Source organism: Apodemus sylvaticus, chromosome 19 (assembly GCF_947179515.1).
Source record: "Apodemus sylvaticus chromosome 19, mApoSyl1.1, whole genome shotgun sequence".
Lineage (NCBI taxonomy): Eukaryota > Metazoa > Chordata > Mammalia > Rodentia > Muridae > Apodemus > Apodemus sylvaticus.
In genome coordinates, this window is record NC_067490.1 from 25,885,055 (window position 1) to 25,902,773 (window position 17,719).

General features: G+C 48.1%; 1 protein-coding gene across 1 annotated transcript in view; it reads right to left on the minus strand.

The window, feature by feature from the left end:
- Npffr1 (neuropeptide FF receptor 1) overlaps positions 1–17,039 on the minus strand; it is a 37,190-nt gene extending 20,151 nt beyond the window's left edge. Inside the window, exon 1 of the mRNA XM_052164461.1 lies at positions 16,955–17,039. Within this exon, the coding sequence (XP_052020421.1) occupies positions 16,955–17,039 (85 nt within the window). The remainder of the gene's footprint in view (positions 1–16,954) is intronic.
- Positions 17,040–17,719: the final 680 nt, after the last annotated feature.

The following is a 17,719-nucleotide window of genomic DNA, read 5'->3' on the forward strand; positions in this document are numbered from 1 at the left end:
ATTAAATAAAAATCAATAAATTATTAAAATTGAAGAAAATTGGTTAGCTATATATAAGGTTATATAGTGGGGCTGCTGTAACACCATTAATGATTCAGAAGAAGAGCCCTGAGCTATTATGTTTGCTCTATATTTTTTTAAAAGATTCCACCCTCTCTTTCTATTTCTCACTCTATTTCTCTCTATATATATTTCTATTTCTCTCTAAATATTTCTTTCTCCCTCCCCGACTGTGTGTCTGTGCATGTGCGTGTGCATACTCTTGAAGGCCAGAAGAGGGCACCAGATCCCCTGAAATGAGTGATCATAAGTTGTTAGACATGGGTGCTAGGAACTGAACTCCCATCCTCTGCAAGAACAGTGTCTTAGTTCAGGTTTCCATTGCTGTGAAGAGACACCAAGACCGAGGCTACTCTTACAAAGGCAAACATTTAATTGGGACTAGCCTACAGTTTCAGAGGTTCAGTCCCTTATCATCATAGCAGGAAGCATGGCAGCATTCAGACAGGCATGGTGCTGCAGAAGGAGCTGAGAGTTCTAGATCTTGATCCTAAGACAACCAGGAGGAGACTGACTCCCCCTCCCCCCACCCCACCCCTGCACTGAGTGGAGCTTGAAGCACTAGGAGACCCCAAAGCCCACCTACACGGTGACACACTTCCTCCAACAAGGTCATGCCTCCGATAGTACTACTTCCCATGGGCCAAGCATATTCAAACCACCACAAGAGCAAGCGCACTTGATGGTCAAGGTCTCTCTCCAGGCCCCGTGCTTGGTCTAGTTTGCCGCGCAACACCCTCACTGTGTTAGGATGCAGGAAACAGGCCCTGAACAGAAGGGCCACACTTTTGCACTTCTCTGCTTCCAGAATCATGAGCTACATTTCTAGTCTTTATAAACTACTCAATCTTGGATATTTTGTTATAGCAGTAGAAAAAATGAAGCAAGACACTCCTTGTCCATGGTTCTAGATCTCCCAAGCAACCTATTCTTCTTTCTCTTTGCACCAACAGCCCTGCTGGCAGAAATAGCAATCTGGGTTTGCCCGCCCTGCAGTAAGTATCCATGGAGGCGCCCTGTCCGCATGTTTCTCATTAGCATCAGGCTGAGTGTGTGTTTCCCTAGTCCTGTTTCGGAGGGAGCAGCCCAATGTCCAATCATAACTCTTCTGGGAAGTCATTAGTTGTGGTGAGTCATGGTGTTGTCTCAAAACTTCTCCTCCTGTCTTCCTCTGTGGCTGGACAGGGCCCATTGGAGGATGAAGCAGCCCTGGGGAGTCTCCCTGTGGAGCCCAGAGCTCAGCCACTGGATGCGCGAGGCACACTGGAGGACTGGAGGCTGACACCTGGGGGCAGCAGGCTAGTGCACTGACAGCATCAGGGGCTGCAGGAGCCATTGGGGGCCACAGGAGGGTGTGGCAGGAGGAGGGATCTACTGATGGAGAAGGAGCTGGAAGAGGAGGCACTCCCTCCCCCACACTCAGGCCTTTCAAGAGCTCCAACAGCACTCAAACACCTTTAATAGAATATTTTTTAAAAAAATCAGGCACATACAAGCGAGACTATTTTGGCGAACACATGCAGAAGTATAAAGTTTAATGAACCATTAGAGGCAGAACGGTGAAAAGGACTCCCACGGGAAGACGGTCCACCTGCAGTAACCATTGACTGCCCTCCTCAGTTATTCCAAATTGAGCATCAGCCAACCTTTCTTTCCACTGAAAAATAGCTTTGTGGGTTTTTTTTTTTAAACTCATGGTCCAGGAGAGCTAGAGATGGAGCTCAGTTGGTAGAAAGCTTGACTTAACATCCACAAAGCCATGGGTTCTATCCTCAGCATCACACAAGCCAAGGGGTAATATACACTCATAAACCTAGAACTCCAGAGGCAGGAGGATGCCAGGTTTAAGATCACCCTTGGCTATATACTGAGTTTGAGGCCAGCCTCCGCTACATAAGACCTTTCCACCAAACCAAACCAGGCCATCAAGATGGCTCAATAGGTAAAGTGCCTGCTGTTAAGTCTGAAGACCGTGGGATCCATGTGGTAGGAGGAGAGACCCCACTCCCACAAATTGTCCTCTGGCCTCCACTTACATCCTAATCACATCTGCACACACATATACATCACACACACACACACACACACACACACACACACACACACACACACACACACACGTGAATGTCTAAATAAAGAAAACCCACCCTGTCCTACCTCATGTGCTGCCACTCCCTTGTCTCTTCTCCCACCTCCCAAGCCCAGCAACTCGTTTGTCCTGACGATGACACGAGGACACAGCTCCTCTGTGGGTTTTCAGGCAGGCTGGATGTTGCAGGCTGCTCTCTTGTAGTGGGTACCATTTTCTAAGCTCCACCCTCTGTGCTCTGGAGTTCTTAGAATCTGCCATTAAAGCTAAAGGTGTAATCAGAGAGTGTGTCTGGATTGCCTGGGGCTCTCACTTGATGGAGTCTCTCTTCTCTTCTCTCTCTCTCTCTCTCTCTCTCTCTCTCCCTCCCTCTCTCTCTCTCTCTCATTTATTTATCTATTTATTTATTTAATGTATATGTTCTGGCTGGTTTTGTGTGTCAACTTGACACAGGCTGGAGTTATCCCAGAGAAAGGAGCTTCAGTTGGGGAAGTGCCTCCATGAGATCCAGCTGTGGGGCATTTGCTCAATTAGTGAGCAAGTGGGGAGGGCCCCTTGTGGGTGGCGCCATCCCTGGGCTGGTGCTCTTGGGTTCTATAAGAGAGCAGGCTGAGCAAGCCAGGGGAAGCAAGCTAGTAAGAAACATCCCTCCCTGGTCTCTGCATTAGCTCCTGCTTCCTGACCTGCTTGGTGACTTCCTTTAGTGATGAACTGCAGCATGGAAGTGTAATCTCAATAAACCCTTTTCTCCCTTACTTATTTCTTGGCCATGATGTTTGTACAGGAATAGAAACCCTGACTAAGACAGTATATGAATGTTCTCTCTACATGTACACTTTGATGCCAGAAGAGGGCATCAGCTTCTACTATAGATGGTTGTGAGCCACTTTGTGGGTACTGGGAATTGAACTTGGGACCTCTGGAAGAACAGCCACTTAACTCTTAATCACTGAGCCATCTCTTCAGCCCTCTCTCTTGTTTTTTCCGCAAACAGGGTTTCTCTCTGTATCCTTGGCTGTCTGCCAATGAATCATTTGAAGGTTAACTGTCCTTTTCCCTTAAGAGTGCTTGGTGTGGGGGTGGGGGGCTGGAGAGATGGCTTAGTGTTAAGAGCACTGATTGTACTTCCAGAGGTCCTGAGTTCAAATCCCAGCAACCACATGGTGGCTCACAACCATCTGTAATGAGGTGTCTGAAGACAGCTGCAGTACTTGCATATATAAATCTTTTTTAAAAGATATCTTTTTTAAAAAAAAAGAGTGCTTAAGAGGGGTCTGGAGAGACGGCTCAGTGGTTAAGAGTACAGACTGCTCTTCCAGAGGACCCAAGTTCAATTCCCAGCAACCACATAGCAGCTCACAACTGTTTGTTAACTCCAGTTCCAGAGGCTCTGGATATCTTTACTGACATCCTTACACAGATGAATGCAGGCAAAATACCAATGCACATTAAAAAAAAAAAAAAGAGTGTTTAGGAGCCTAGCAATGGTGACACACGCCCACTGCAGAAGCAGGTGGAAGGTGGATGTGATTTCAAAGCCAGCCTGGTCTAGAGTGAGGACTCGGACAGCCAGGCCTACACAGAGAAACCCTGTCAAAAAAAGAAAAGAAAAGAAAAGAAAAGAGAACCAAACAAACAAAAAACAAAACAACAACAACAAAAAGACATCTCCTGGGCTGCAGTGCACTTTCTTTCCAGACAGGGTTTCTCTGTGTAGTCCTAGCTGTCCTGGAACTCACTCTGTAGAGCAGGCTGGCCTCGAACTCAGAAATCCGCCTGCCTCTGCTTCCCAGGTGCTGGAATTAAAGGCTTGCACCACCACTGCCCGGTCTGTTCCTGGTATCTTGACAGTGCCTTGTCATGGTAAATAGCTCAATAGACAACCAATAATAATGGAGTGGATAAACAGGTAGAGGGAGTTGCCGGATGCCTTTCAGGCTGGATCCTAACCTGCTGTCCCGGGCTCCCTTTGCTTAGCTGTCCGTTGAGCTCATTACCCAAAGTGTCCTCGAGAAGTGTCAGGATGACCTTGCCTGTCTCTGATGTCTAAACACCTGGGCATCCATCCAAGACTTAACCCAGCTCCCAGCTCTGAATAATCCCAGAGGAAAAACCTTCCTATTCCTGTCAGTTTCCCCTGACCAGGACGGAGCCTTCACACTCCCAGCAGCCTGAGTCCCACGCCAGCAGCCGAAACTTCATTAACACCCGTCACTCCACCTTTCTGGGATCTGCCGGCTGCCCTTACACGATTATATCCTGTGAACTTTGCATCCGCTTGGCCCAATTACATTCCCCAATCCCAGGGGCTTCGGGATATAATGAAGGCTGCCTCTTGGGTTCCCTGATGAGCTTAAGGCCATACCCGCGACAGCAAAAGCCGAGCTAGCAAGGTCAGAGTTCAGTGTCCCTCTAAGTGTGGTTTTTAGCTACTTAGCTGCTAGCGTCAGCATCAAATGGAACTTCTCAGAGAGTCTCAGGTCTTATCCTTGACCCAGAGAGCAGGGACCCTGCGGGGAGGAAAGGGAATCAGCACTCTGGTTTTTTAATTAATTAATTAAAATCTCAAGAAAAGATTTGCCTTTATGTGTAAGAGTGTTCAGCCTTAATGTATTTATGGACACTGTGTTTGTGGCTGGTGGCTGAGGCGAGCAGGAGAGGTTGTCAGCTCTGCTGGAGCTGGGGTTACAGATGGCAGTGGCCCCCGTTGTGGGTGCTGGAAACTGGAACCAGGGTCCTCTGCAAGAGTACCAAGTGCTTGTCACTTCTGAGCCATCTGTCCAGTTTTTATATCCAGTGTGTGTGTGTGTGTGTGTGTGTACGTATGAGTTTGGGGCCAAAGGCGATGCCAAAAGTCTACTTGTTATCTGCTTACACCGAACCTTACCAGTTTGGCTAGACTACCTAACCAGCAAGCCCCAGGGCTCCTCCTGGCTTTGGCTCCACAGCACAGATGCGAGACACAGCCCTCGGCTTTTTTGTTGTTGTTTTGTTTTTTTCTTTTTTCCGGGTTTCTCTGTGTAGCCATGGCTGTCCAGGAACTCACTCTGTAGACCAGGCTGGCCTCCAACTCAGAAATCCACCTGCCTCTGCCTTCCAAGTGCTGGGATTAAAGGTGTGCGCCACCACCGCTCGAAGCCCTTGGCTTTTTGATGCAAATTCTGGGGGCGGGGTCAGACTCAGGTCCTTCTGGAGATTGCGGCAACCAGTTTATCAGTTGAGCCATCTTTCCAGCTCTTATTTTTATATGCTTTTCTGCAGTTCTGGGGATTGAACCTAGGGCCTCGCACTTGCTAGGCAAGTGCTCTTTCTCCGAGTCCCAGTCCCCAGCTATCTATTTTAAAATTTTAAAAAAGATAATACTTACTTATGTATATGAGTACAGAGTCGCTCTCTTCAGACACACCAGATTTCTCTGTAATCCCAGCACTTGGAAGGCAGAGGCAGGTGAATTTCTGAGTTTGAGGCCAGCCTGGTCTACAGAGTGAGTTCCAGGACAGCCAGGGCTATACAGAGAAATCCTGTCTTGAAAAAAAAATCAAAAACAAAACCTATATATCTATATCTATCTATCTATATGGAGAGATGGCTCAGTGGTTAAGAGCACTGATTGCTCTTCCAGAAGTCCTGAGTTCAATTCCCAGCAACCACATGATGGCTCACAACCATCTGTAATGGGATCAGACAACGCCCTCTTCTGGCTGGTCTGAAGAGAGCGACAGTGTACTCATAGACAATAGACAGAGGTCAAGTTCGCTACTCTGATGACAGCCTAGTTGCAGCAATTTGGAGAATACTGGGTCATACACACAAATGAAGGTGCCCAGCCAGCCTCAAGTCAAGGTGTGCCCTGGAGTTCTCAGCCTTCTTACCGACAGGATCGTTGGCGCCACCTCCTGGTTTGTCCTACTAACACATAAAAGTTCCGCCCCAGACCCATTCAGTACCACCTTTAGAGCCTTTTGGTGACCCCCTGGAAGCCCTGAAGAACACCACCCTAGGGACTGCCAAAGGCACAGAGCACCACTCAGGACAGATGGCTAATAGCCACACGAAACTAAAAGTTCAAACTCATTGGCAGTGTGAGAGATGCCCTTTTAAAAAAGAACTCAGTGTAACCTTTTCAACAGATTGGCAGACTGTGGCGCTCCGGGAGTCTGGAGTGCGGCTGCGCACAGCAGGGGCGGCGCACCAGCCAGGGAGTCTTTAGACAGAGGCAAAGCTGGCCTCGCGCCTCAGTGAGTGCCTGGTTCCCAGGGCAGCCACTCCACTTCGGGGGTTTATCATGATGCTTAAAAGGAGGTCTGGTGGCGTGGGGGGAAATACTGACCTCGGCTGTAAGGGTCACAAAACAGCATATACACGCACTATTTACCTCTATGCGATATAAAACGTGCTTCTGCAAATTGCCCAGGATTTCTTTTTTGAATGACAGTCTTTGTTCATAGAGGGGTGGTATTGCCTCTGGTGACTTTGTTGTTGTTTCTTCCATTCTAACTTTTGATTTTGATCTTTCTGATCTCAGGGAAATGGCAACATGGAATAAAACACTGATGACACAGGTGGCTTTCAGACGCGCACCACGATCACCCCGATTTTTTTTTAGGTTTTTTTTTTTTTAATTTTTTTTTTTTTTTCGAGACAGGGTTTCTCTGTATAGCCCTGGCTGTCCTGAAACTCACTCTGTAGACCAGGCTGGCCTCGAACTCAGAAATCCACCTGTGTCTACCTCCCAGAGTACCAGGATTACAGGCCTGCACCACCACCCGGCTATCACCCCGATTTTAAGGAGATATTCCTTCTACCTGCTGTGGGTCAGGAGATGGCATTTGCAAATGCTCTCTTTAAAAGCCCCTCCGATGAGTCTCTTGTGATTTCAGAGCCACTGACTCGTGCCATTTTTCCCCTTGAGTGCTAAGCTTTTGCGCGGTCTAACGCGAGGGGATCACCAAAGCCTTTGATGTATATGTATTTTGATGCTTTTTTTTTTTCTCCCAGAGGCTTTTTAGAGCTTTCTCTTGATCTGCCATGAAATGCTTCCTGCCCGGAAGGAAATTATGGCCTTTGAATGTGTTGAATCCTCTCTCAACAGAGCACACACTTTCAGGGGCACAGTGAGCACAGGTGGGTGGGGACCACGCTGTATCCAGGAGAAGCCTACCTTGTTCCTGCAGGCAGCATTGGAGCGGCTGTCAATCAGAAGCGTGCACCCATCCCATCCCTAGCCAAATGCCACCCGGTGGGGATTCTCTTGCTTTGGATCTGACTGTGGGTTCTAGTAACCCAACTTTGCTGTCCATCCAGTGACTGCCTAGCCCCCTTCCTATACGTTTCCAATTGGGCAAGTTAGTTGGCACCAGTGTGTGTTGCTTGTAACCTTAGCATCTTGGCTAATATAAGGGGACTCAGGTGGGTCATCCTGGGCCTCTGCGAGGGGGTGGAAGGTATCTTCAGAGTCCAAGTTCAATACCCCAAGGACAGGGGCAGGCAGAAAGAGCATAGTAGAGTTTTGTGGTCTCTCTCTCTCCAAACCCCACTGCCTCTCAACAGGTCATGCGCTCTTCCAAAAAGAGAATGGGAATGGGAACAACACCATTCCAAAAAGGTAGTGATACTGATTAAGGATCAGAGAAATTGTCCCTGGAGCTGGCGGCCATGACTGTCACTCATCCATTGGAGGAAAAGGACTTGGGGACAGCAAGTTTGAAAAGGAGGCTTGGGGCTATAACTTACAGCTAACTAAATAATACTTATTATATTTACCGTGTGTGTGTGTGTGTGTGTGTGTGTGTGTGTGTGCCTTCCATCAGGTCGGTTTGGGGACATCAAACTCAGGCCGTTAGGCCTTGTAGCAAAGACTTTTACCAGCTGAGCCGTTTCATCGGCTGTGCTGAATAGATTTCCGTCAATCTGGTTGGTTTTTTTTGGGGGGGGGGTTGGTGTTTTCGAAACATGCTTTCTCTGTATAGCCCTGGCTGTCCTGGAACTCACTCTGTAGACCAGGCTGGCCTCGAACTCAGAAATCCACCTGCCTCTGCCTCCCAGAGTGCTGGGATTAAAGGTGTGCGCCACCATCAATCTGACCCAAGCTAAAGTTATCTGAAAGGAGGGAACTCTCAGTTGAGAAAATGCCTCCATAAGACCCTACTGGAAGGCATTTCGATAATTAGTGATCGATGGGGGAGTTGCCCAGTCCATTGTGGGTAGGGCCATCCCTGGGCAGGTTCTATAAAAAAGTAGGCTGAGCAAGCCACGGGGAGCAAGCCAGCAAGCAGCACCCCTCCATGGCCTCTGCTTCAGCTCCTGCCTGCAGGTTCAGACCCTGGTCCTGCCAGGGCACCTTGCAGTGAAGGATTGCAACACAGGGGTATTCGCCCAACAATCCCTTTAGTCCTCAGCCTTCCTTTTAGTTATGGTGTTTTGTCACAGCAATAGAAATCCTAAGTCACCAGCTCAGGACTGCTTATGTGAAGTCTGAAGTAGCCAGGTGTCTTAGTCAGGGTTTCTATTCCTGTACAAACATCATGACCAAGAAGCAAGTTGGGGAGGAAAGGGTTTATTCAGCTTACACTTCTGCATTGCTCTTCATCACCAAAGGAAGTCAGGACTGTAACTCAAGCAGGTCAGGAAGCAGGAGCTGATGCAGAGGCCATGGAGGGATGTTTCTTACTGGCTTGCTTCCCCTGGCTTGCTCAGCCTGCTCTCTTATAGAACCCAGGACTGCACCCAGCCCAGGGATGGCACCACCCACAAGGGGCCCTCCCCACTTGATCACTAATTGAGAAAATGCCCCACAGCTGGATCTCATGGAGGCACTTCCCCACTGAAGCTCCGTTCTCTGTGATAACACCAGCCTGTGTCAAGTTGACCACAAATCCATCCAGTACACCAGGCTAGCCTTGAACTCACTATGTGGTCCAGAATGACCTTGAACTTCTACTCCTGCTGCCTCCAGCTGCCCTGGTTTATGGGGGTGAGGACGACCCAGGGCTTTAAGCGTGCTGGGCAGGCTATCTACCAATTGATCACATGCCAGGCTTGCTTCTTTTTCTTTTGTTTCTTTTTTGTTGTTGTTGTTGAAGACAGGGTCTCCCTATGGAACTCTAGCTGGCCTGGAACTACCTGTGCAGATCATTCGGTCTCTTGAATACTGGAATCAAAGTCATACGCCATCGTGGCTTACTTCCTGGTGGCGTTTGCCAACTACCGGGAAGCAGAGAGGGCCACGGTGATGGGCAGTTCATTTGGAATTGTTCCCAAGAGAGTGAGTGTGGACTGAGGGAGCTCAGGAGCACAGCAAGGAGGTAGAGGAATTTCCTACAGACAGAGCCAAAGCCTACATACCCCAGCTCTCTCCATTGTAATCTGGGTTCCTTATCTTTGGCTTTTCTGATGCCTGTCCATCTTGGTAAGTGAGAACAAGTGAGCCTTCCAGAATCCTTGGAGCAGAAAAATCCCCGGCAGCTAACTGGAGTACCAAATGAGCCTCCCCCCAGCCCCCCAATTTTATGTGTGTAACAATTTTCCCTGTCTGTACATCTGTGCGGTGCCTGGTGCCTATAGAGGCCAGCAGAGGGCGCCAGGCCACTAACTGTCCTCACAGACAGTAGTAAACCGGAATGGCCAGTGCTATTAACCACTGAATCTCCTCTTCAACCCCAAACAAGCCTTTTAATCTCCTAAATGCTTGTTGGACCAGCCAGGTTCTGCCTCTGGTCCCGAGTGCTGGAATTAAAGGTGTGTGCTGCCATCACCTGGCTGCTGTATTTGGAAACACTTCAAGTTCTTACTTCTGGAAACTGAATTTCTCTCATCTCCCATATCAAGCATATTCCCTCAGCCCAGTGAAAGGGATTCCGGACTTTAGAGAAGTGGGAGGGTGGCTCGGTGGTTAGGCACACTGGCGGCTCTTGATGAGAGTCTGGATTGTGGTTTGCAGGAGCCACATATTTATTTACAACCATCTGCAATTCCAGTTCTAGGGCATCTGTTCCAGGGATGCTTCTGGCTTCCGAGGGCATCAGCCACATACATGGTGCACATACATGCAGGTTATGTATATATATATATATATATATATATATATATATATATATATATATATATGTATATGTATATGTATATATGTGTATGTGTGCGTGTGTGTGTATGTATTTAAGGTAAGTGAAATCAGAACAGATTTAAAGGGGACAGAGATTACCATCTTCCATCTTGCTCTAGGTCAGGCTGATGTTTCCTGTCTAGGCTCTGTGGTAGCTGCTGCTTCCTAGGCCAGCCTGCTCCATCTCTCAATACCACACCGCTTACCCTATTCTGCCGCCCGCCCTCCAGTGCAGCTACCTATAGAAGGTTGTTTCCTGACTCTATACTGGGTACAACCTAGGGGCAGCAGCCACGCCTCCTCCAGCTTCAAACGCTACCACCATCTAGAACAGAGGTGTCGAACAATGAAGGTATGAAGGTTGGTACCTGCTTCTAAGAGCAATGAATTTTCCTCTATGCACTGCTTTAGCTGTCCCGCGCAGTCTCTGTTTTCTGTTCTTTTCAGGGTTATTGGCACTTTCCAACATGGGAAGCGGTGGTCTCCTACTGCCTAGGCTACCCTTGATCCTCCTGCCTCTGCATCCCAAGTACTGGGATTACAGGCTCGCCAGTTATTGTATCTCATAGAATCAAACTACCTCTGACCAGGAAAGGAGAGTTCTTTTCTTTCTTTCTTTTTTTTTTTTTTAAAGATTTATTTATTTTCTGTGTATGAGTACACTGTAGTTGTATAGATGGTTGTGAGCCATCATGTGGTTGCTGGGATTTGAACTCAGGACCTTCAGAAGAACAGTCAGTGCTCTTAACCGCTGAGCCATCTCTCCAGCCCAGGAGAATTCTTTTCACCTCACTGGAAAACCAAAGCCCAAAGACAAGTAGACTCACTGTCAGAATACAGTGATTCTGCTTCTACTTGATTCCAGGATTCACAGTCCATCTGGGGACATGTTGTGAGCTTGGACCTCCACTCTGGCTCTGCCCTCTCTCACCTGCCATCTTTCTTGTCTTCTTTGAAACCATGAGTCTACCTGCAAAACCCTTTAGTGCCCAATTAGGGCTCCTTGATTAACCAGGCGAGGGCTTGACTTCTAATTCCTATGCAGGTCTGACATCACAAATGCCAGAAGGACCATTTAAAAATACCACCCCAAGGCAGGTGTGAAGGTGCTTACCAGTAATCGCTGTGGAGACAGGAGGATCCGGAGTTCAAGTGAGTTTCTGAAGTAGTGAGTTTTAGGCCAGCTTGAGCTACATGAAACCTTGTTTCAAAACAAACTAAAGAAAACCCCACCTGAAGAAGGAAGATAAAACCCGCAGAGGCAGTACCGGAGCTACTCCGACTCAGCTAAGTAGAAATGGAAGGCAGCGTAGCTTCTTCCCATCCGTTCTTCAACAGTACTTCCTAAGCCCTTGTCAGCGCCCGGAGCCTCAGTGTCCCTGACCCAAGCAGGTTTCTTCTCTCCGCTTCTCAGTAGCATCTTGTTGAGGAAACATTTCACTGGAGCTCAAGGGATGGATGGCTAGGCACTGGGCTGCAGTGTGACTTCCCAGCACCCACTTTGGATTGTGCGGTGGGGCCTGGGGCTGTAGCTTCAGGGGATCTGACACCTTTTTTGGCCTGGGGGAGGGTCTGTCCTCATCTGTAGATACCACTACACAAACACACACACACACACACACACACACACACAAATACAAAATTTAACGTTTTTTTACTTTGTGTGTGTGTGTGTGACAAATTTTCTCTGTATAGCCTTGCCTCTGTTTAAAAAAAAACAAAAAACAAAAAAAAAACCAAAAAAACAAAAAACAAACAAAAAAACATGGTGGTGCATGCTTTTAGTCCCACAGAGGCAGGAGGGTTCTATGTGAGTTCAAGGCCAGCCTGCTCTACAAAATTAATTCCAGGGCAGCCAGGGGCTAGCTACAAAGAGAAAACCTGTCTTTAAAAAAAAGAGACTTCCAGGGCTGGAGAGATGGTTCAGCAGTTAAGAGCACTAACTGCTTCTTCTGAAGGTACTGAGTTCAAATCCCAGCAGCACCCACATGGTGGTTCACAACCATCTGTAATGACTGGAGTGTCTGAAGACAGCTACAGTGTATTTACATATAATAAACAAATCTTTAAGAGAGAGACAGACAGACAGAGACTGAGACTTGGATAAACTTGTTTGTTTCCTGGGGGAGGAAAAGACTCAGGAAAGTTCTCTGGGCTGAATCTCTGTTCCATTTACATTTCAAAAGAAGTCAAGCCTTAGCTGTGAAAAGTGCACTTACTAGACAACAATTTCAGTTGCTAATGAGAGCAGTGAGTGAAAGACTGTGCTGGAGCAGAGACCAAACTTGCTTCTTTCTCATGTTTGCATCTTAGAAGAACTGGTATAGACTCACCAAGTCCCACTGACCACACACTCGGTTTCCTGTTCCCTCACTCGGCACCAAAGAGCTGCTCAGCCAGGACCCTGTAGGCTCTCAGAGCTCAGACCTGTCTGAGTTGTTTGCTTTGGAGTCAGCACACCTGGCAGAAATACATATTTTCTTATTCACCTTCATATTTATATTCATATTCTGTGTCTGTCTGTCAGTCTGTCCATTTCTGTGCCTCTAAGTGAGTCTCATGTTGCCCAGGTTGTCCTCAAACAGACAAGAGTGACCTTGGCTTCTGATCTTCCTGCCTTCATTGTGTGTGTGTGTGTGTGTGTGTGTGTGTGGGGGGGGGGGTGGTTGTGGATGTGTTTCATGAAGCCCAGTTTTATTCAACACAGGGGACTGAACCCACAGCTTTCCAAACGCTCTGCACGTACTCTGCCCACTGAGTCATACTCCCAGCCCTAGCCTCAGTATCTGGTTAGCTGTGAAGGCTGCCAGGGACTTCCAGGAAAAAGCCACTACTCTGGAGTCTGGGTGGGATGTAGTCTTTTTTCCAATTTAGCCCTCATCACACATTGGGCCAACCCAGGGGACTCTGCAGAGTGTAGTGCCCATCTTCAGGGGTTAAGAGGAAGCTTCTGTGGTCCTAGAGTCCTCTTCCAGGTAGTAGTTCTGATCTAGCTACTCAAGAATTCCACCTCTGGGCTTGCAAGTTGGATCAGCAGGTAATAGCATTTGTGCACAACTCTGACAGCCTGAGGTGATCTCCAGAACCCTTTAATCCTAACACTTGGGGACAGACACAGGCAGATCTCTGTGAGTTCAAGGCTAGCCTGGCATATATAGCGAGTTCTAGGACAGTTGCGGCCACATAGAGAGACCCTGTTGAAGAAGGAAGAGGAGGGGAGAAGGAGGAGGAGAGGGAAGGGGGAAAATGAGGAGAAGGAAAGGAGGGAGGAGTGGAGGGGGGAGGAAAAGAAGAGGAGGAGGAAGAGGAGGAGGAGAAGCAGCCCAGCACAAGTGGACAGTGAAAACTGATTCCACAAAGTTGTCATCTGACCTCTACATACAGCTGTGACACGTACAGTGCTTGCGCATGGATGCACACACACATACACACAATATATAAAAATACATTTTAAAAATAAATTCTTTCTTTACCCTCCAGCTAGGAGTCAGACTTGTCTACTTTGTATGTGTGGTAAGAATGTGTGGGTGGAGGTTAGAGTTCAGCTTTGGGTATCTTCCTCTGTCTACCGATTTTCTTTTATTTTTGTGACAGAATCTCATTATGTAGCCTTAGCTTTTTTTTTTTTTTAAACTCTGCTTGCTCACATGTATATTTAAGAGGAAACTCAAGGATTTTTTCCCTCCCCCAAAACGTATTATGTTTCATATGTCCAAATTGCATTTAGTAATCTCTATAATGGCTGTGGTGCTGTTTTACTAATAGGACACTGTTCTTGGTTATTTTCCTGCACTTTGGCACGTGTGTGTTGATGAAGGCACTGCACGTTTCTTAGCTCCTGAAAGTACTGCATGGAGCACACACATAAACTGTTTGTCATAATCTCTCCAATGGATGTGATAGAAAACTGCCCACGGGTATCTTAAACAGGAAACGTAAGGTCGTTCTCAGGGTTACAGTTAGGGTTAGCGTAAAAGTTAGGATTACAGTCACAGGTAGAACTAGGTTTAGGTTTAGGTTTAGGGTAGGGTAGGGTAAATGCACGTGGACCTGGCCAGACTAGACCTCAGGGAGATCTGCTTGCTTCTGTTTCCTGAGTGCTGATCAAAGGTATGCATCTCCATACCGGCTTCCACCCCATTTTCTCAGACAGGTCTCCCATTGAACCTATAGTTTGCCATAGATCTGGCCAGCAACCTACCCCCACCCCACCTACACACACCCGGCATCTACTCACCCCTGCCTCCCTCTCCCTCCCTCCTCCAGGCACTGAGATTCCAGATGCCTGCCTCCCTCCTGCCTGGCTTTTATGTGGCTGATGAGGGACTGAACTCTGGGGTTCAGGCTTGTGCTATAAGCCTGCTGTTACCCCCACCCGGCCGGCCATGTCTCCAGGCCTCAGCTCTAAATCCTGAGTCTGTCGCCTTGTGGCTGTTTGGGCTCTAGCCACAGATGTGATAAACGCCCCTTTCCTTCCCTTCTCAGGCACCGGGAGATGGCTGTCTTGCTTTAATGACACCCCTTGCCGACAGTCCTCAAGACCCCCTCATCAAGCCTGTGCGTTGCGTTTCACGAGAGTTCACTTAAAATGATGAGAATTCATCTGTTTGCTTCCCAGGAGTCCAGCCGGAGACAGGAAATTTGGCGTGTGTGGCTTTGACATAGGCTCCTAACGAACATTAGATTTTTCTTTTTTTTCTTTTCCTGAAAATGTGTGTTTGTTTTGCTGAGCTCGAGCTTAAACCTGGAGCGGAAGCCATGCCAGGCAAGTGTCTGCCTGCTGAGTTCCATCCCCAGTTCCAAGCGGGCTCTTGTTCCTGTCACTGTGTTTTTAACTTCTGTAGAGAAGGGCACAGCTCCCAGCACCGCAAGACAGAGGGACAGCCTCCAGATGGGAGATGCCCTGGGACACGTCCACCTGCAAGGATAATGCATTTGATTGCTGGGTGCCACATCCCCTTAGCGCAGACATCAGCTGGGGCATCAGGCTCCTCATAAAGTCAATGTCCCATCCTCCCTGCACCCAGAGTCCCTCTACTTTGCTTTCTGAAGCCATAGAAGGAACAACATGGAACTTACAAAGTGGAATAGCCTTCAGTCAGTAGAAAGGGACAATCAGCAGTTACAGTCCCTTCTCCTTTAGCCCAGGCTGGCCTTAGAACTTGCTCTATATAGCCTCTGCCCTTCAAGTGCTGGGATTTTAAGTATTCTCTAGCAAGTCCAGTTTATGAGTTGCTGGAGATAGAACCCAGGGAGCCCTGCATGTTAGGTAAGAACTCTACCAACTGGCCAACATTCCCGGCCCACTTTTGTCTTTTTGTCATCTCTCCATATCTCACTTCTGCTTCCCTAAGGCAACTCTTGTCTTAGGGGATACCTGGTCTCTCTCGGAAACCAGAGAAGCCAGAGGAGATGTGTGCTAGTGACTCTCACGGTCTACATGGTTCATTCACAGATAAATGATAGATATCCATTACTAAAACTATCTTCATAGTATAGACTCACATAACATAATCCATCCACCGTGGACAATGAACACATTTCCATGTCAATAAATACAATCCTAAATAGAGTCTATCTTCCTGCATATCAGTCCCCATACCGGGGGACTGAACTCTCAGTACCAATTAACTACAGACCCCACTCCGAAGTGCCTTCTTTAATGTCCGTCCCTGTAGGTGCACCTTATCTTTGATGTAATTCATTTCGTTTCCAGTGTCTGGGTGAACACACTACAACTCAGCTCTTTGTAGGAAGACGGAATGGCTTCCCCTGCAAAGCACCAAGCTCTTGCAGTCTCTCGAATCTCACTCTGCGTTCAATCATTTTCTCCGGCATACTAAGAGGCCAGCATTTCATCTGAGTAGTTTAGTAGGCGTCAGAAATTATCATTCCACTCTTTTTGAAAAATCAGAATATATGCGCATCTTCAGGGCTCCACATACACACACCCCTTTTCTTTCCTTTGCTGTAATTTCCTCTACAGCAACGATTGTATCTACACCCACCTCCAGGGCCCTGGGATGCCATAGACCCTGGCTTTGGAGGGCCAGCTCACTGCAGGTGGCTTAGCACTTTCTGTCCACTATACCCCTCTGGGTCTTTGGTCTTCTGCTCAGCTCAGTGTGAAGCAGCATTGTCTGTCCCCTGTCCCAGAGCACCGGACCCCGAGTAGAACCCTTCACAGCGATTTTTGCTCTGTCTCTGCTCACTGGGGCTTCAGGAGGTTGCTAACCTTCCTTCTTACAGACCTACCATTCTGGGTTGCCCATTCGTCCTCTCTCTCTCTCTCTCTCTCTCTCTCTCTCTCTCTCTCTCTCTCTCTCTCTGTGTGTGTGTGTGTGTTTCAAACCCTAGCTCATTGGAAAGCTGCCAGTACATGTCTCAAGGTTTCCTATAAGCCCCCTCCCCCCTTTAATTTCTGATGGTGACCCCCTTGCAATTACTCACTGGAATCCCAGGGCTTTCAACAGCTCCCACTTACTGGTGTGAATATGTTCAATACACCCGGTCCTATTTCATCTTCGCCCCCGCCCCTGCGATGCCCTATTGATGTAAGTCCCTCTATTCACTGGCAGAAGGGCCAGCATCGGCACCATCTCAGAGATACCCAGCAAGCCAGTGGACCAACCTGAGTCCTCTCGTTTCTTAAATGTAAGTCACTTTATGTTTATGTGGACACAGAGAGGAGTCTGGACCCTCACCTGATACAACTGAAGCCAGCAGGCTAAGTCTTAGATTCTCCTTCCTCTCAGGCTCTGAGTTTAGGTCCTTTGCTAGACGAATCATGGCGGCCACCCCCTCTTGGATGCCATCCTCTCCCCAGCCCAGCAAGCCAGCTAAGTTGGCAACACTTCTCTAAAGCTACTATCTAAACTGTCCTCACCTGGTCACAAAATAGCCTCGGTGTACAGATCGGAGATGGTGTGCACATATGTGTGCACACACATGTACATGTGCCACAGGCGCAGAGGTGCCCCCACAATTCTTCACATACACTCACAGATATCCTGGACACAGAAGCACCCCCACATCACTCTGTCATTATCTCTCTGGGCCTCTCTCTGTGTGTGTCTCTTTATTTCTGTCTCTCTCACGCACGCACACACATACACAAGTCTTCCTCCCCCCACACCCCATGAATACAGAGGCACCCTCAGATCTATCTCTGTTCCTTACTCAGGGTCTTTGCATCTCTGTGTGTGTGTATGCATATGTGTGCACATGTGTGTGTGTGTGTGTGTCTGTCTGTCACATACACACAAACACACGAGTATCAGTATCTGTCTCTGGCAGCTAAGGTGGTCAGCGTCTCTTCTCCCTGCCTGCCCCCACCCCCGCCCCTGCCCCTCGCTCCTGGGTCTATTAGCCCCCCCAACCCTGACCCCCTACCCTAGTGCCACTTACCCTCCATACTGTCTGCTCCGGGACACTCTCCAAAGGAGACGGGCACCTTCCAGCGGGTGGGC